This window comes from Cryptomeria japonica, chromosome 8 (genome assembly GCF_030272615.1).
Source record: "Cryptomeria japonica chromosome 8, Sugi_1.0, whole genome shotgun sequence".
NCBI lineage: Eukaryota > Viridiplantae > Streptophyta > Pinopsida > Cupressales > Cupressaceae > Cryptomeria > Cryptomeria japonica.
The window spans coordinates 359,382,128-359,403,309 of NC_081412.1; the positions used below are offsets into that span (position 1 = coordinate 359,382,128).

The following is a 21,182-nucleotide window of genomic DNA, read 5'->3' on the forward strand; positions in this document are numbered from 1 at the left end:
CTTCCAATTTTAGAAGTTGGAGTGGGAGATTACTTTTGCCACGTGTGCAGATGACTTGTACAGATTGGAATTCAAGGTAAATATGCTGCCACATGTCACAATGGAGGAGGTCAGCTTGATTGTGTCCAGATTCATTGAACATAGTGCCATTGAAGGGGATAAGAATGCACTTTCCTAGAAGATAGCTCCTCGTGCCGCTTGTCCTTCATGCATTTGTCATTGATGTTATTTTGGGAAACCCTAATTAGGGTTATGTTTTGATCTCGACCGTTTATCTTAGATTGATCTCGACCTTTCATTTGTTTTCTAAAACCCTATATAAACTCTTAATCTCTCATTTTGTTGTGTGGAGAGATTTATGAAATTATTACTAAGAGCTGCTTTGGTAATATAAGTTCACTTGTAGTTTTCTTTGAAACCTTATTATTATCATGTGGTTGCATATTTTCTTCAACAATAGAATAGATTTGCTTAGAGTAAATTTTCTTTGAAAGTTGCTAGATGAATGAAGGATTTGATAGCATAGATTGGTGAAACTATTGCTCATACTTTCTTTGAATAAATGATTTTTGTTCAATGTGTAAAGTTAGCCTGAGCTTATATCGTGGATGCTTTAACTTCTACTTTGAATAAATATTGTTCTTTGGATGGTATTGTTTGCAGTATGAAAATCTTAAGCACAACCCTAGAAGATTGCACTTACTTTGTGTAGTTGTCCTTAGCACGGCGAAGTAGAGTATTGTTATTAGTTTCACCTGATATTTACCATCTCTTGAGTTCTTAGGAGTAGCATATAACTTCTAAACCCATATCCTTTTTATCCTTTTTTTGAAGTCCAAAACTGAAAATCCAAAAAAAAAAGAGCAGTTACTGTCAAATTCGTCTAAGTCCTGATTTGTGAATGATATTAGTTGAGCATAAGACCCCCTTGTATGTCAGCATACATAACCAAGGAAGCTATCCAACATAAAGTCGCCGATTCACATATATAAACCTTGCAGTCACTGTGTGGTCTTTTTTTGCAATCTTGGTACACGTAGTGATTTTGTTCAAGAGAGGGTAGAGTGTCCTTGACATTTTATTCTAATGTTCGGTGAATGATAAACCGTACAGCAACAAGTACCACCTAGGATTATCCAATAGAGAACACATTTAGCATTAATGAGTTTTGTGCAGTCTCAAAGAGAAGTTATCATTCACACAAAAATTAATGAAACAATAGGAGGATCAACATAGAAATCAAAGGCATTTTGACGTGGGCTGGAAAATAGGAGTAAGAAAAGAAAGAAAAAGTTTATATTAATGCCCACAATTAACCAAGAATAATTCAATGGGATTGGAACATACAACTATAACAATAATGAAGTACTAGGGCAGAAAGGGCCCTAGAGTTAAAGCTAACAAAATAAAGGGAAGGAAAGAAAGAAATAATGAAATAGATAAGAAATGGCAATCCCTAAACATGTACAAATATAGATAGCTATGTGAGGGGAGGACATTTGAATAAGGTGGGTGTTGATGAAGACCAAAGCTAGCAACCAAGGTTGGAAGCAAATACCATTAGGTGTATGTACCTTAACATGCATTAGAAGAGCCAATGACATTACCATCTATCATTGTGGGAATACCTATCTAGGATCTAAAAATGCTTGTTGAAGAGTGTCCAAGATTAAGGGGGCTAGGGTAGACAATCCTAGGATGATGTCAATTCCCCCTAGACTAGTTGTAGAGAAGAAACTGGTAATGTGAGCTTGCCCCTAAGACTTGCATTATGAGTGAAGAGTACTATAGGGCCCTTGATGTTGAGAGGAGGTATAACCATGGCCCTAGAATGATACGAATTGTTGGGGAGCCATAATAGTTGTAGATCACAAGAATGAGAAATATCTTATTGATATATCCCCCACAATGCATGGAATGGTAGTATCTAAAGGGTGCTTATTATTTCTAAAATTTGTGGAAGGTTGAAAGAGGGATGAATTAATATACTCTATCTTGGGACCCCATGTAGGGTCCCATAGTTTAAGTTGCAAGCTCATGAAGAAAAAGGATCAAGCATATTTGACCAAGGTAGAGGAAGAAAGTGGATAGATAACCACCATTGTCCCCATAAACATAGTGTTACCTCCCACAATTTTCATGATAGGTAGCACATTGAAAAATAAAATCATCCCAGGTCACCTACTAGATATCACAAAGGTAGTTGACCCTTTCACTTTGTAGAGTATGGTGGTTAGTCTCAACTCATAGTTGGTGGGAGCACACTCTCAATTGGCCAAGGAGAATTCTCAAACAATGAAGTTGAAGTTAGTTGGGTTGAACAATGGTCCCTTTTGCAACATGTAAGAAGTGCTAGAGTAGAAATCTAGTTTGGTTTTGAGAGGATGTAGAGAGAAGTCGAAGTGACTTGGATATATTGATGGTAAGTGTACTCTTTTATGGATCTATTGACCACTTTTTTTTAGAAAAAGGTGATGAGGGGCGCTTGAGTACTTGAAAGGATGTATCTTGTCCAAAGAAATGCTGATAGATTGGAATAGCAAGTTGATGATCCATAATTTCACCAAACAAGCTTATAAAATCATCAAATTTAACTAATGTTCTACTTTTTCAAGCACCAATTATAGTTAATAATGGATGAATGCTCTATTAGAAAACAAAGAAATGTAAGTAACCTTGCAAAGCACATACAACTCAAAGATTTTTATTCTAGAAAGTTCCCTTTAAGGGAAAACTAGTTGGTAATGGAAAATGCTCAACTACCTATTGATTATTTTTATAAATGAGGCAAGTGTAGAGAAGGGATAGAACCAATTGTTTTCCTAATCACTCATTGTCAAACATAGGTAGTCTTCGACAAATGAAGTCTCCTTTCTCTCACACATACAACAATCTAGCAATTGTTTCAACCCTTGCACTAGCTTTGTCACACCTTATGGATATTTCGAACCTTTCCTATGCATTGGAACACTCCAATTGGATTTGGAAGTGCCAAAAGCTAGTGCCAAAAGCTAGTTCATTTCAAATTTTGTGTCTTGTGTCATGATGAAACTTTTGGCTGCCATTAGTTAGCTGTTTTGTCTTTGTTGCAATGATTGGGTAACTATCTCTTGTTGTTAAGTGGTATTTTTGTCCTATAGACAAAACCACATATTTTTTGGAGTTTTTAATTTCTAGAGTCCATTTGTCTAACAAAGATTTTTCATTTTTTAAATCCATATGGATCATACTTCCCTTCTTAGAGAGGCTTTTGGTCACACAAAAGATTAATGAATCACTAAGTGATGAAACAATTCTCCCACTTTCTTCTAGAGTACTAATTCACTTGCTTCAATGCTTGCCTTTTGAGTCCAATTCACCAAGGCTCTTGGGCTCCTCTTTTGGTCTCCCATGTTTTCCCTTTTAGCACTGTATCCACTAAAAGTATTAGTTGCTTGTCATACACTGAGTCTTCCAAAGAGGTTAGTACTTTCTCTTCTTAATCATCCAACATAGATGGTTCATAGAGATGCAAATACTCACAAGTCACCATTGAATACATCCTCATGAAGTGGGGTAAATCAAGTTTGAATGCATTCTTTTCAATTGCTTGTAAGATGGAAAAGGGTTCATACTGTATTGGTTTAGTTTTATTGGCTTGTCCTTGCAACCTTTATTTACCTAGATATAACCATATTCAATTCTTACCTTGAGATTATGCTCCACATGGTGCTTGTCATGTTTGTTCTTGTATTTCTCTTGAGATCTCTCAAGTTCCTCTCTAAACTTTAGCTTTATTTGCCAAATTTGCTTGAAAATTCATTGCTTTAGTCACCTTTGAGTCTTGTCTATCTCACTTCTTCAACTGTTCCACATGCAACATGAAGCGAACTAGTAGGAAAATACCCCAAACAAATCTCAAATGGTGGCTGATTTGTAGAGGAATGAATTTCTTTATTATAAGAATGCTTGATTTAAGTAAGAGACCATAGTTACAAGATTTGGACTTGTCCTGGAGTTGGTAAGCTGATTTTTGACTTACACTCTACTTGGACTTGGCAAGGTGATTTTTGACTTTGATTTAGACTTGGGTAAGGATTGGCAAGTTGAAAAAACCATGAAATATAGAGATTTTATCATGCACTTTTCAATGAATAAACTTTAAAGATATTATAAATTAATCAAATAAAAGCTACTTTGATCACATACCCAAGCATACATCCATCACATTTGTACAAACACAGATTTCAGCTAAAGGAAACAACTTTTTTAAAGATGTAAATATTGTCAAATGTATGCAAAACTCATGGATTATGAAATCCATGGGCTTCAAAACAAAATAACACAAGTATAACTATGGCTAAGTGGAGTGTGCATCACTCATCCCAACATCCATAGTTGTATGACAAGTCTTGCATGGTTGTTTATGATTGGTGCTCAATGATGATGCAACCATGATATCTATATGTCTATTAGTGACATTAATTTATGAGGTATTTGCTTGTAGACCTGCCCAATCAACCCATGCAAGGTCCTCATTAGTGAAGACGAGATCCTTAGTCTTAGTGATTCAATTTGACTATGGATCAAACTCCTTTAAAGTGATAAGAAATAAGTTCTTGAATATTTACTTGTGATGTATTCAAAGGTTGTAATATACACAAACAAGATCATTCAACCTTTGGACCAACAATTTGTTGTACCTCTTGGAGTATGTTCTCAAACATATTCAACTGCTCTCACATCCTAAAGTGCTACATGGTTGGCTCAAAACATGAATTGTGATTCTCCTAAGATTTAGCACCTTAGCACCAAAACTCTTCCACCATGCATTTGAAATGAGATGAAAAGAATTCAACCTCATTGTTAAACTTCAAGTTTTAACATTAACGTAGAAAATGAAAGTTTTAAATTTAAAATATTCCCCAAAGTGAATTTTATTTGGTCATAGTGTCATTCGAACTTCAAGTTGGCTTATAGATATCTTGCACAAAGAGGTCCCTTTGTGAGGTCCCTTTGTGCAAGTCTAGAGATCTCAATCGTAGAGATGATATTTTCTTCAAGTTGAGGATCAATCCTCACTTGCTCTATGATTGTGTAGAGTTTAGTTAGAACCTCCTCATTCCCTTGAAATCCGAGTGTAATTGGAGTGATAGATTCAAGAAATAGGCAGTTGCATGTAAGGGCGTGCGTAGCTGATGATGCTATTGTTGACCAATGATGTTACGTATGGGATGATATGTAAAGAACCCTGCTGGTTCTAACTGCTGATGCTGGTATTATTTTTGTTTGGGGTTTTGTTGTTTTGTAATTTTTTGGGGTTTTTGATACAAAAAGCAAATGCATATAACATATATAAACTCTAAAAACTGATCAACATAAGATACTATGAAAATTGTGTGCTGAAAATATGGATCATCATTATTTATTAAAATCGGAGGTCTTTTCAATAACATGTATACCCGGCAATAAATAAACTCCTGAGCCAACTTTAGCTGGGCGAAAAAGCAACCTTAGAATGATTGGGATTCACGAAATCTGCAATGTATATGACTGTGTAATGGCTGTTACTGTATTGTCTAACACCTTGCTCCCTCTTTGGAATTTTATGATGATTTTTGAAGGCCTTTTTAACCCAAATCACACCTCCTAAGTTTTGGTGCCACTTGCAGCAACAGTATCAATAAATTTATGGCTGTACAAGCCTGGAAACCACACCAATGACCTCCTAGTCGCTGTTCACAAATACCTCTTCAATCTGACCTAGAAAACTAATAAATAACTCTGTAAAATAGTCTCCAATCTGCACAATGTTGACCTCTGGTTGAAGCCAATCTTGAAAGCTATCCTCAGCTGGTATCTCACAACCTCAGGCAGCTCCGACAATGAAGAGTGCACGTTCTCCAATGCCCAAATCTCTAGAAATCTGCAAGAAATCCTTGTCTCTCCACAAACTCCAAAGCTCACAATATTCAAGAGAAATGATAATCACATAATGAATCAATTTTCTCTTGAGAAGCCCTTATATCCTTCATGAAGTTTGATTTTGCTCCAAAAGCCATTTAAAAACAATTTATAATATTATTGCATCGAACTTAGGAAAACTTCTTAATTTTCCATTAATGTTGGACCCCATACTTAATTGTAATAATGGCCCCCTTTCGATGACGACTTGACCCTCAATTATTAAGTTAAGTTATAACTTAATAATATAACCTTTTAATTAAATAATTATCACTTAGGCCAATTAAATATTAATATCTCCCAAAATACTAATTAGGCCAATTAAATATTAATATCTCCCAAAATATTATTATTAAGTTATAACTTAATAATATAACCTTTTAATTAAATAATTATCACTTAGGCCAATTAAATATTAATATCTCCCAAAATACTAATTATTTTGCTATACCATCTGAAATGGGAGTCAACACTGCTAACCACCATATGACCAGATGCTCTGCTAAAAATAGAAAGGGTCCTTCTTGATCAACCACGCACTTACTATAACTAGTAAGTATAGCAAATGAAGTCCAAATGAAACAAAATGAAAGCCAAAACGAAACATACTGAATTCTGGAGAAGACAAGAACCTCTGTTGACCCAGTCTTAATTGTAATAATGGCTCTCTTTCGATGATGACTTGACCCTCAATTATTAAGCTAAGTTATAACTTAATAATATAACCTTTTAATTAAATAATTATCACTTAGGCCAATTAAATATTAATATCTCCCAAAATACTAATTATTTTGCTATACCATCTGAAATGGGAGTCAACACTGCTAATCACCATATGACCAGATGCTCTGCTAAAAATAGAAAGGGTCCTTCTCGATCAACCATGGGCTTATTATAACTAGTAAGTATAGCAAATGAAGTCCAAATGAAACAAAACGAAACATACTGAATTCTGGAGAAGACAAGAACCTTTGTTGACCCAATCTCTGCGTCAAAAGACCCTCTGTCCACACTCATTAGCCTACGAGGGTCAGAATTATAGGCTAATCTACCTGATACTGATGACTAATTAGAAGGGGACATCACATGATATCTATCCTCAAACCACATCTTAGATGGATCAAATGGTTTCTTTGGCCCTATCTATGCCCTCATACACATCCCATTGTGTGGGCTTATCCCCATCAACAACTCAAAGACAGGAGAACTAAAAGCTTTATGAATTGCAAAAAGAAGAGAACATAAAAATTGTAAACAAATAAAAGTGTTATAATTAATAATTAGTAAAATGAACAAAAATAGAATGGAAATAGGAACATGCATCTACGATTTCCTTCACTGGAAGTGAGAAGTCCTTCTCATTGTAGACCACTCACCACTCAAAAACATGTGCCTTAAGGCAGCCCTTGCTAAAACAAAAATTGCATCATAATAAAGTTTGTTGCAAAGTGGGTTATTCTAGGATGAGCCAACTCTTTCTTGTTTGTATATTGTCTTATTAAGTTGAGAACCCAAGCATGGTTGTCCATGTATTTGCAAATGGCTTTTGCTATACTCACAAATGTTTTGATCCATGGGATTTTGCCAGAATTCTCCAAGATGAAATCAAGGCAATGGGCAACACAACGAGTCTAGAATAAGGATGGGTGCCTATCCATGAGAAGTTTACTTGGAAGAAGATAATTTATTGCATTGTCTATAACTATTTGCACGACATTGTCTTCACTCATCATGGCCAAGACTTCCTTGAAAACTTCATTTTTTGTCTTTTTTGAAGCAGTAGTGGGTTTCAATAAAATTGTACCACTTGAGGAAGAAACAGTGAAATTTAAAATGCCAATGTTAATCAGTAAAGTAGAATTTAGAAATTTTTATCATAAATCAATGGATTTTAGCAAGGTTACCAGGAGACAGGGGGGGGGGGGGGGTACTTGGAGATTGGTACAGATATTGGTATAGCTATTTTTCAAAAATAGGAGACAATGGTACTTGGAGACAGCCATTTTTTTTAATATAATTTAATAATTTTCATAAAATATCATGATAGATAACTTTTAAAACAAGAATAGTTGTAAAGTTTAACATTAACTTTAAAATTGAACAAAAATTGAAATTAAAATTGCTTATACTGCCGGTACCATAGCCAGTCTAAATGGTTTAGTCAAAGTAAGGTAATATAAGTGTTGAGCACATTCAATATTGTCGGCTAAATGGTAAAGGCAATTTCTCTTTAGACCATTACAATGACAAGAAACCAGTCATACAACTGTTTATGTCCCTCTCAAAAAGTCTACACTGTCAGTAGATCTGATCACTATAACTTTCAATGGATTTTTGTCTTCATGCGACATAGTTTCCTTATTAGTTATTTCCCTATAACTTTCCTTTGCTTTCTGGCAGGAGATGTCAGTGTTTGGCTGGGAGACTTTGGAGACGGCAACCAAAAGCACCCTATGCATCAAGAAGATTTCAGAGACGTCTCCAGTACCAAAGACGCGTCTCCGTCTCTGAGATGCATCTCCAGGGGTAGGAGACGGGTCTCCTGGTAACTATGGATTTTAGGAAGTCCAACTATCTAAGAAAGAAATAAGGAAATTGAACAATGTCACGTTCCTCCTATTTGTCCAACCATTAGTGATGATTATGCAAACCTTTCTTCTTCATATCTCAAGCTGCTCTTCAATTTCAGCCTTCATATTAGCCACCTTGAGTCAAAATGGAGTGCTTAATTTCCTCGTCGTTAGGGGTTTTAAACTTTGCCTCACAAACAATGATGACATTTATCATATTTTGTCAATAAGGAGATTTAAAACAAATAAAATTAATAAAATGTGTATTATAAAAGTTAGAGTTTAAATTCTACAAACTCCAAAACTAAAAAATCAAGAGACAAAGGAATCAAATAGCATATTTTAAGACAAATAATAATTCTAAACTGTAATGGAGCAATAGAACCAAAGTCTTTGGCTGCACACATTTCTCCTTGCTGATTCATGTTTGTCCTTATTTCAACCCATGCCATCAACTGATGGTTGAGAATCTGGAGTAGTGTGTGATACAATATATAAATCTAATTTGGATTTGCAAACTCTAGGCTGACCATTAATTTGGATTTGCAAGAGCTGATTATAAGTTGCCCTCCAGAGTGATGGTGCTCCCAAGGGAATGGCTGGAAATGCTCATTGCAGCAATTAATGTTGCAGAAATCACCCCAAAATGGTATGCATTCCTTCTATACTTTGTATGATGCTCCAAACAACTATTATAACAGTGAACTATGATACTAATAAGCCAACCAAAATGTAAATAAATGCTAGACAAACTCTTTGTATGGCTCATGGTTCCGAAATCAGCAACAAGTGATACGCAATCGACAATAAAATAAATATGTAATCTCTGAAATCAGCAATAGATGATACGAGCAACTTCTCCTCAATGTGGCACTCTAGATCTAGCATGAAATGATATTGATCAGCAACCAATAAACTTTGCAAACTTTAAAACCCAATGATGTCGAATATTTGCTTGCAAATTCGAATCGATCCAATTATGAAAAATTGCTAAAATCAGCTCACATGCAATCCCTGAATGGAATTGCCAATGTTAAAGATGAGGATTTTTGTCCTTAAATCTGGTAGTAGAAATCCAAGAGAGGTTTTGTTCTCCTCGATCTCTAGTCAGTGAAGTTGTTTCATCTTTGGCTATGAAAATTGAACACAATGCTCAAACTCCTGAAAGGTTGATTTTCAAAACGAAGACAAGACGATCCTCAATGAATGCAAGTGCTCTTTTAAATAGCTTTCCAGTTCGGGCCCATGAATAAAATTTTCCTCCAAGAGTGTATTTAAAAATATTTTTTAATATTATGTTGTAAAAATACTTTTAAATAATTACAATAATATTATTAAGTTGCTCCCTAAAATAATAATTGTTGGGCCCAATTTAAAATAATATTAATAGTTATTCTTCTTGCTTTACCCTTTAGTTTACAGAAAATGTGGATAGGCTAGAGCTTTTCTCCTTGTCTCTAATTCCAAAGTAGGGGACATGACAACTAACTTATATGTCTTGGTTTTTGAATGGCTGACTACATAAGAGGAGCCTATATTTATAGGCAAAATCTTTACCCAAATATTTAATATTTTCTACACACCTACTAAATATATTACATATCCAATAATTGAAGTGCATATGGATTTGATTGGTTTAATAACTAGTATTAACATAATTCCTATTAGCTGTCCTCATTAAGATTATCGATTTCTTTTTTTTAACCCAATTTTGGATTTTTATTTGATGCACAGTGAGTAAATAAAAATCTGCAGGCAGTCAGAACAACCTAGAATGTGTTGAATAAATCTGATTATCAGCCTCTGATACCTACATACATATCCCCTTTAGGAGCACAGGAATAACCGAGGGCGATATAAGAGCAACAGCAAGGACAAAAGGATAACCGCCAAAAAGTTCTAATTTGTAGAGATGTATGGTGATGAGGCTAGGGCTGGCTGGATAAGGACAAACACATGAATAAATAAAAAAGAAGAAAACTAAATTACTGTAGTGTTTAAAGATTCAATATTACAACTATGAGAGCTCTAATAGTATAATCTGCTGTCATACCGTAACAAAATATGCTTAAGGAATGTAAGCATGTAGTGTAGACAAATGAATATCAATTAATGACATGGCTTATAGATAAGATAGTCTGTAGGAGAAGATTCCTGAGTTGGGAATTTGCCTTAAAAATGGTGACATTTTGAGTCTTCTTTCAAATAGAATGAATCCTCTTAACAAGGAGAGGAAGTATAGAATGAGTAAAGAAAACTCTTACTTCATGATGATGCAATTGTTGTCCTCATTTTTGTTTCCAAAAATGAAGGACCACTACGTTAAAATTTTTGTGAAAAAATGAAAAATTTTACTCTATGGCATGCTTCCGGAGGCATAACTTTGACGAATCCTTGGATTGGCTTAATCCTCAGTCTATCCTCAAACTACGTTTCAAATTTCGTCAAATTCTGGGTTCGTTTGCTATGCCTTTCCTTCAATTTCGGGTTTTAAAACCCCGACTGCAGGTGGAGAATTTTCTTCAAACTGCAAGTTTTAATGATATTCATTGTTTTGCTTGTTGTAGGGGAATTTTTAGCTTATTACATGTGCATTTTTATTAAATAATGTAACTTGCAATTTGTTTTAAATTTCCCTTTCTTCTTTTTGTCTTTTTTATTGTTTTTTGGTCTTTTTTAGTTAAAATAGGGATTTTTTGACTCAATTACAAGTAAACTTGCAGTTTGGTCAAAAAACCCCTACTTTAATGGTTTTTGTATGTAATAGGGATTTTAAATCCCCATTACATATGTGCAAGTATTTCTAACTTGTTGTAGGGATTTTATTTCCCTTTTACAAGTAATTAAAACTTGCATTTCTCTCCAAAAAACCCGATTTTATGCATAAAGTGCATTTTTGACATTTTTTAAACTTGCTATTTGGTTCAAAAAACCCGAATTTGCCTTGTAAGTGAAAAAGCCAAAAATAAAACTTGCTATTTGGTTCAAAAAACCCGATTTTGGCCTAGTGAGTGAAAAAGTGAATTTTAGAACTTGTCATTTGTTCTAAAAAACCCGATTTTCATTCCCTTATGCATTTCGAACTTGTCTTTTTCTTCCAAAAACCCGATTTGCAAGAAAATCGTTTGTTGAACTTTTCAAAGCAAATTTTGTGGAAGATTTGTTGGAGGAGGAAGGCGTTTTTGTTTCTACCCTATTTTCATGCATTCTTGGACACTTTTCACGCCACTTGGAGGTTGTATTGACTGGTTTTTTGCCCCAAATCAGCAAAAACGTGTTTCCAAAATGCCACATTTTGGGGGATTAGAACTTAATGAAGCTGCATTCTTCTAAATCGTTTTGAACTATCCTACCTAGGCGTGGAGTTTAGGATAAGTTTCAAGCTATTTAATGGGCCATCAAAGATGCAATAGTTGCCACGTTTTTTCCACGTGATTCCTTTGGCTGCATATTGGAAGGGTTTGATGCCACGAATCTTCAACAATATGAATCGTTTTTGCATCTTATACTAAGGCGTTGAGAATAGATGAGGATTCATTAGCTTTTCATGTCACTTCTTTGGGGTTTGCTACCACGTTTTTATGCAAAAGGTGTTTTTCCCAAAAACATGTCAAGGGTTTTTGCATTGCGGTTTGTCTTATTTTATTGGTGTGTCTTCTCCATTCCAAAGATTGTTGCATTATTGGAGAAGCATTTGCATTTTCAAGAAAGGTATGTTCTCTTTTCTTTCTTTCCTTCATTTTATTATTTTCTTGTTTTCTTTATTTTTCGTTCTTAGTTGCATTTTTGGCATGTGTTGTTCTTCCCCCAAAAATCGGTTTTTGTGAGAGAAATTTTCCCCTTGGTATGCAATTTTTGAATTGCATTGTTCTTCCCAAAATTCCCTCTTTACTTTTATTCGGGATTTTTAATCTCGATTACAAGTTCGCTGGAAATTCTTGTTCTTCCCCTACAGTTAAGGGATTTAACCATTTTTGGTCAAAATTCCAAGTTAAAAGTGTGAAATACCCCTCCCTTGCAAATTCGGGTTTTGAAAACCGGATTACATGTTGAAGAGTTCTTCCCATTTTCATGAAAATGACTTTCCCGGATTTTCCCATTTCTATCCTTTCATGTTCCCCATATCCATACTTTTCATTTCCATCATTTCCCGCAAGTCAAAATCTCATTTTTCGTCCATTTCTCCATTTTCGAATTTACAAGTGTACTTGTATTCGGGTTTTAAAACCCCGATTGCATGTATGTCCTTTCCAACTTGTATACTTGCGAAAATTCTCCCAAGATCCGAAATTGGTCAAAGTCAAGATTTTCCCATTTCTACATATTTCCCCTCTTCCTCTCACAAAATCGTGAAATTCAAGAATCAAAGTTTTACCCATTTTAAGAAGGAAGAATGATATTTGCAGCTGACTATGATGTTGCCTTAACTCTTTTAAGTCTTCATCACAGCATTCCAGGTTCACAATCAATGTCAGATTTGCCAGCATCTCCAACTCCAAAGAAAATGAAATACAAATATGACAAATATCAGAATGAGGTTGCACCTTCCCAGGTTTCTTCTCCTTTGGATCGCATCAGAGACACGGAGATAGGGCACGTTGATATGGTAGAATTCATCAACAGGGTAGAAGATCCACAGGATAATAACTTGCAGTGGCTGTTGGACAGCCATATCCATCATGCATCTTCCTTCCCAGTGGCTGCCCTAGAACCTGAGTTCGTTCTTGCATGCGCCCATCATTTTGACAAGGAATCAAGAGTCATCAAAAATGATGATGGTGAAGCTATAATTCGTCTTGATGCGGATACAATCGAGAAGGTCTTCAGAATACCTCCTGCACCTGTTTATATGGAAATCACCAAAGAAAGTGCAGCAGAGTATTATGTGAAAAGGGAAAAAGATTGCAAGCGACACATCAATAGGTGGATTCAAGAGCCACGACCTTCCTTCTCAAGGTGGGCAAAGTTGTACCGTTGTGATTTCAAATGGGAGATAGGAGACACCATCACTCTTCTCAGCAGGATGATGGGCCTTGAGCATTCCAATGTCTTTGAGCCATGGATGTATTAGTTCATTATGTTCATACGGCAGTCACATCACATTTCATGGGGGGAAGTCATCAGCGATGCCTTGTGCGAACAACTTGCAGCAGTTCCTACCACCATGACCTTCTTCATGAATTCTTATTTGGTATATTTAGCAGCATCACTTAGACACTTTCCAGGTCTTTCTACCAAGGGTGATTGCTCGCTTATACCAGTTTGGGAATATTATGACCAGTTGCCATTGAAACCCAGCAGATTGCATTTTAGAAGGGTCCAAGATGCATTCTTCGGATATTTCATGTGTCAGTTTGACATGGATCTCAGGAACAAAAGAGTATCGGATGGGGCATGGGTCAAGGTGTCTGAGTATGGGTGTTTGTTTCTGCAATTTCCCACCTTCACCTATATGAGGATTGGATGCTATGATGGCCAGCCATACATGCTTCCAAGATACCCAACCGATAAGATAATTCTTATGGAGTTGGGAAGACAGATCATGGCTGTTCATACTTTTCAGTCTGCTAGACACAAGGTTGGAATGGGGATCTCTACCACAAACCCATTGAAAATTGGTCGATACTCCCTTGTCACATCTGTGAAGGCTAAGGCCATGGAGGCTGAATTGCAGGAAATCAAGCTTAAAAGGTTCAAACCTAGAGCTGATTTTGATTATAGAGGTATGAAGGAGAAGATCAAGAAATCCTTTGTGCATGTTAATCGCATTGAAGACATCTGGGTAGATCTCCGCACAGAAGCCAAAGTCCTCAAGATAGATTACTGTAGGCTCACTGTTGAGCAAATTGTTGACTTGAACTTGGCGGATATCCCACAAGGGATGATTGATGACGGGCATATACTTGATCCTGAATACACTTCACAGAGGGTTGAGGAAGCTCCACTTCCTTTGATCCAATGGTCACACAAGGAGTGCATCTCCATCCTTGACAGATTTCAGCCTATCTTGGCCAACACTAACGCATGGCTGAAAAGTAATGCTGTTAGACTCATCAAAATCAAGGTTGGTAAAGAAGATGATTCTACGGGGCCTCTTGGACGGAAATCTGAGATTCAGATCGACAACAAGGAGGGTGCTTCATCTTCGGGCACAAGGATCAAGTTACGAGACAGTTGCGCAGTAGTGCTTCCTCCTGAGGAGACGACTATTCGTGGGAAGGAAAAATCACGATTCCACGTCCAGGTGATCGATCTGTATAATCCAGAAGAGGGGCAGCAATCTGACGATGCTCCTAAGTCTCCAGTTTCAGACTCGCCTCATGAGGTCATTCCTCCAGTTTCCATTGAGACGCCTCTTTCTCCTCCTGATTTGCTCGTGGATGAGTCTCCTCAGAATGCAATTCCCATTTCAGCATACGAGCCATCTCCTGATCATCAACAAGAAAGTGTGTTGAAAGTTCCTACGGATATTCCTACTTGCATCCAGTTATCAGAAATTGATACTTCCACTTCTGGTTTTGAAGAATTCATGAGGCAATCTTCATGCCCATTGGTAACTGAGCAAACCGTGGTCGCTGTCCCAACTGATATTCCTCCCAGGGTGACCACGGTAATTCAAACAGAAACTACTTCTCCTTTGCCTACGACTGCTACTGGAAGTGAGTTGATGACTTTGCCTCCATGGCTTAGTTCTTTCACCCCGAAAAGGAAGATGCAAGAGATCTCACCTGATGCCTTTGACTACCAGCAACTCAAACAGTCCAGATCCAAAGTTGCTAAGAAGGCCAAGACTATCTCTAGGGTAATTGTTGATAGCAACAAGATGAAAGTAGCTGAAATTGTGGAACCTATTGCAGATAAGCCACTTGATGAAATGTCAGCTGCTGATTATAAGGTTACAAGGATAGAATTGGCCAAGCAAACGCATGAGGTCATTAAACATGATGCTCAGTTTTCTGTTACTTCATTGGTGCAAAGGTGTGATGATCTTCTAGCGAAGAAAGACAAGCTAGAAGAGGAAAACCGACAGCTTATGGCAGCCATTCATAAAATCACAAAACCTGCTGCTGAAGGGAGTAACTCCATAGGTTCTTCTGGTTCCCAAGAATCGATTCGTGGAGTGGAAAGGGCTGCTCAGAAAGTACAAGCACTGGATTCCTGGGTTGATCAGCTTCATGATCAATGTGTACAAGTAATGAAAGACATTTTTCAAATAATGTCTAAGTTGGAAACCATTGAGGAGAAACTGGATCAGACTTCTAATACTTTCAAAAAGAATCTGGAAAGTGTTGAGAAAAGTTTGACAATCTGGCGTACCATGCCCCAACAACAGCTGAGTATTTTGCAGGAGCATGCCATCATCTCTTCCAGGGTCATGTACTTGGAATTTGAAGAACTCATGGAAAACAAGACCCTTGTTCTTAAATCCCTCATTGAGGAGATCGGTGATGCAAGGAGATTCCGGGGTGAAGTTTACCGAGATATTGTCTCACATTGTGAAAGGGCCTCTTGCAACATAGTAAGTCAGGATGGAGAGCTGATTCTAGAAGAAGAAGTTCTTGCTGATTTACAGATGAGGATTCATAATGAGTGGAGGAGTGAACAATTCTCGGCAGCTTCGATTCAAGCATTGATGAAACATCAAGCCTTTTTGCATGAAATCCAGTCTACCCTGGATAAAAACAATTCCGCACTTCTCCGCTGTCATGACACTATTGTGAAGACTATGGTTGTTGCCATGAACACCCATGAACCGAATCCCGAGGAACTACAAGCGAGCATCCGGAAATTTCAAGGATTTGTGTCTTCACAAAATGCAACTTAAGTGTTTTTCAACACTTAGTTTAATTTTCCCTCTTTTGTAATCTTTAGTTGTAATTTAGTTTTGACAAGTTGCATGTAAAAGTATTTTTTATAAAATGCAAGTTACACATTACTTGCACTTTTGTAATTACATGTAAATCAACTACAAGTTGTGTCCGATTAGGACTGTAGTTGGAATAAGTCTTAGTTAGTTGGAGTAACTCTTAGTTAGTTAATGAAGTCTCAGTTATTTATTGAATGAGTCTTGGTGGTTGAGAGAATCTCTCAAGTTAGTTAGGATCCTCCCACCTTTTTCTCAAGGCTCCTCTTCTATAAATACTTGAGGAGTCCATTGTAATTATCATCTTTTGGGAAAGCAAGCAAAAACTCTGCCAAATTTACAGCAAGAAGTCTTTGAGCTTATGTATGTGAATTGAAGGTTTTGAAGAATAATAAAGAAGGATTACTCAAGTTTTGAGTCTTTGAGCTACATGTTTGAGTTTGAATCTTTTTATTTCTTCTATGCAAAGTGTTTTTAAAGGAGCGTAGTCCAATCTGATTTGAAGTCTTTGAGCTGCAAGTAGAGAAGATTAATTAAAATAGGAAAATCTCTAGAAGGAGCAGCAAGTCTTTGAGCTTGCATCTATTCTTTAGGAAAAATTACTGTTTGATAAGAAATAGCAGCAAGTCTTTGAGCTTGCATTAGTTCTTGTCTTTGTGTTAAAAGAATAAATTATTCCAGTCTTTGAGCTGTTGTCTTTTATTCGTTGTAAAATTTAGTATAGCAAAGGGTAGATAGGACTTTCAATAGTCAAGTCTTTGAGCTTGATATTGCTGTCCCGTCCCGGAGGAAGTGACGGAAGTCTTTGCGCTTTCAGGAAACTTCATTTCCTTTCTCTCATTTCACTTGAAAGTACTTACTGCTGTTCATATTCAATCGCTATCCTTTTCTATGAAGAGAAAAGGATATTGTCTTTCTTGAAGAAAGAAGGAAGACTGCTGTCCCATCCTGTTTTTATTTCAGTTTTAGTTAGATAGGGGGAGCCTTCCCTTAATTAGGAGAGTTTTTACTCGTGTGCTGTGGTTGAAACCACAATTTTGTATATTTCCCCCAAGTGTACAAAATTTTCAACCAACAACAATATCTACTGTAATATTCCATAGAAGTGCCTGTATAGAGAACTCATCACCCAACCAAAGGTGTTGTGTGGTATTGTAGAACCTATCCTTAGCAAAGATACTTGACATCATATTGTTCAATAGTACTGAAAATATGCATCCAAAGTTATCTATGAAATTTGAGACATCATATTGTTCAATAGCCTTGAAAATTGTAGAACCTATCCTTTGCAAAGATACATGACATCATATTGTTTATTGAGCCTAATTTAATTGTCTGAAAATTTTCTGTACATTCTCTTTGTGCTTTTTAGGATGGCTAACTTTTTATCACATTACGAAGATCACAAAATGGACATGCCATTTAAAGAAAATTGTACCAATTATGTTTTGAGCTATGTTTAAATAGAAAGTGTCATAATAAGAATGACTTGGATTTTACTTGACTACTATCGGACTCAAATTTTGCATGTTAGTTGAATAGCCTAAATAACTGAATAGCAATATTGCCATGCAATGGTAGTTTGTTACTATCCTGCTTTGTGATGATGGTATGCTTTTATGCACTGCTAATTTGAGCCTGGGTCTCCTGAAGAGCACACATGAAATATTGAGAGGGGGAGGGGGGCGGGGAGCGGTTGAATCAGTATTTGAGATTTTTTAAAGTTTTAAATGCATGAAACCAGAGCAACCATCAAGATGCAAACACCAGATTTCTCGTACGAAAATCCACGATATACAATAGCTTTCATTAACAAAAATGGGTACCAACCCAGATTACACATGTGAGCACCAACTTACTGAGAGCACCAACTCTAATGATGAAGCACGTACTCTACCAAAAATGAGGCACCAACCTCAAAAACTTGAATTTCTCTTCTTCAAATGCATAGTACTTTTTTTCTCAACATCTACAGTCTGATCACATGTCTGCCATCAAAACCTATTCACTGATTTGACAAAAAATGCTCCTATATTACTCATAAATTCTCAAAAACTGTCATAAATCAGATTTGACTTAGTTGCAAATCAAACTGAAAAATGCTTCAAAAGGCTGGACTCCAATGCACACAGAACCTGTCTACTCAATTTTATTTTATACGTCTCCAGCTTCGCAGCACACACACTTTTTGCATATTACTTCAACGTATGTTTATATGACTGTCATCGCACTTCATCTGAGCTTCTTCCAATGGAGCTTAAAATTCATCGAATTCCAAAAAAACCCACTAAGATGCACAAACTATATCCTACCATGCAGCACATGTATCTTCCTTTTTTTAAGATAAAGCTTCTGCAGGCCACCAAAACCGTACACTGCCACTCACTACTTATCACACGGTTTCTTTTTAAAAAAGGAATCAACAAAAAAACCGAGTGCCTTATAATGGCATACATGCCGACTCCTAGTAACGCATGCATTAAATAAACTGAATACACAAACAAAAAGATGCCTGGACCGTTGAAAAGGAATATCAACCAAAAAGTCCTGCTGAAATAGTAATGCCACTTAGAATTAAAAATGGTGCCTCTATCTTTGGCACCCACCCTTCGCATACCACTGCCAAAACATAACTCCACGATCTGCTATATGCCCTGCCCCTCATGATTTGTTCAACGCAAACTACTTATAATTCCCCAAAACCACAAAAAGAGTATTAATAATCAGACCATCGTATTAGAATATTCAACTGATGATGTGTCAAACAGAAGTAGACAATTTGGCAGGTGAAGTGGACAAGTTGCCAGCTCAGGTTGACACCCAAGAAGCTCAAACACAGCCAAGTAGCTCAACCAGACAACCAGGTAGCTCAACCAAGCAAGCGAGCAGCTCAACCAGGCAAGCAAGCAGCTCAACCAGGAAGGCAACCAGCTCAACCAAGTAGGCAAGTATCTCAAGCAGCTCAAGTACTTAACCAGGTAGCTGAACTGAACAATTTGAATAATCAGCAACTTGGACAAGCACTCATACTACCTTGATCATCAACATTTGACATCAATGACAAAATATCCAACATCTCCAACATGAGAACCCAATGACTTTACCACTTGGGCTCAACCCCATTGATTGCTTTGCATAATGTTACTAATAGGGTTCTTCTAGCATTTGCATTTATGTTTGTCTTTCTGCTATCACAGCTTTTGTAAAATGAAGTAACTCCAAATTCAAGAGGGGATACAATTTAATCTATTTTTAGGATGCATGGAGTGATAATTAGGCATTTGTTGTTTTGAATTAAGAGAATATAATGTGCAAAAGAAGAAGTGCTTCCATTTCCCCAAAGCAGTGTTGTTAGTATGTCTGAATTTCCAGTACATAATGATAGGTTATCACCTGGAAGGTGTCCTGCGGGAAGGTTGATTTATACTGGCAACTGTGATAAACCCAGGGAGTTCATCCATCGATACGAGGAGAAGTATGGGAGTTTTTGCTGGGATGCTTTGATCCTAAAAGTAGCTTTACAGAGCGGAGTTCTCTCAGAAAACAGCGAAGGTAACTTATATTTGGAAATTAAATGTTTCTGATTTTAGCGTGGGAAGGCAGGTATAAATTTTAAGAGTTTTTAGTATCTGCTTTGTAGTTTACAATTTTCTACATTTTAAATGAAATATTTGGTTTTTGCAGAGATGGTCATCTTTTCTTTGGAAGATGGTATTAGTTTCATGTTGGTTAATTATGTTCCTTTCAAACCCTGATTTTTCTAGAACTTAATGGTGACAAGTCCACCTCCACTACAAGTATTCTTGAAATTGAAGTTAAGCAATAAACAATTCCAAACAAACTTTAAAATAAGACTAGGATTATGGAAGTTGCTATGATGCTCTTTGTACATCTTCCAAACTGAGGCACTGATATGCATACATGGATTGCTAGGCCGTAGCCTTTTGAAGGGGATTACTGTGAACACACATATAGTTGAGACAGTTTGACTCAAGGCAAAAAGGAGGACAATCAAACTTTTGGAAATCTTGGAGATATCATGATAAAGCTAGCTTATATTGCTCTATGTGATGTTAATTGGAACTACATAAAACTTGGTATTGACATAATTCTTTTCTCACATAACGGTTTTCATATTGATGTTGTGGGAGGAGCAAGCCCTAAAGATGTTCCTTGTGCCAGCATGTTCTTACCACAGCAATTATCTCAGCATCGACTTGCAAATATATTCTAAGTCATATTGGATTGTCTGGCAAGATAACTTACATGTGATTGTGTTGTAGCAACCGGTGGATTGAAAAACAAAGGAATTGGTACGATGAGTGAAAAAGATGAATATAAAAAACATCAGGATATTTACATCTAGGAAATAAAAAGTTATTCTTTTGCCTGAGATAGCAAGGTGGAGGTGTAGATATGTGGGCCCATTCCTCTCATGAAGATTTTGAGGATTCAGCTACTGGCAAATTTGGCTTTTTACTGTTGGTAAATTCTCATTTATTTTAACTTATTAAAGAGATCCAATGCTATCTGCTGACAATGAAGGATGTTGATGTTGCCTATGTTGATTAAATTGTGAATAGCATTTTCATGAGAATAATAGTTTTTCAATCACTGCTTTTTTAAAAGAAATTTGCATGTTTTCCTATGACCTTTGTCTTGAGGTATCTTTACCCAATATAATTATGTATTATCTGAATCTGTTTTTTTCCTTGATTTTCAAATTGAGGTAAAACGTGTAATTATTCATTAGGTAATTGGAGTGAGTTACCATGTTTCCTTGATCTGGCAAATTAGAGGATTAT

The 21,182-nt window shown here is 36.4% G+C and overlaps 1 protein-coding gene across 1 annotated transcript in view; it reads left to right on the plus strand.

The window, feature by feature from the left end:
* LOC131066300 (rab GTPase-activating protein 22) overlaps positions 1-21,182 on the plus strand; it is a 263,646-nt gene that overhangs the window by 97,602 nt on the left and 144,862 nt on the right. The window contains exon 3 of the mRNA XM_058001025.2: positions 19,826-19,929. Within this exon, the coding sequence (XP_057857008.1) occupies positions 19,826-19,929 (104 nt within the window). The remainder of the gene's footprint in view (positions 1-19,825; positions 19,930-21,182) is intronic.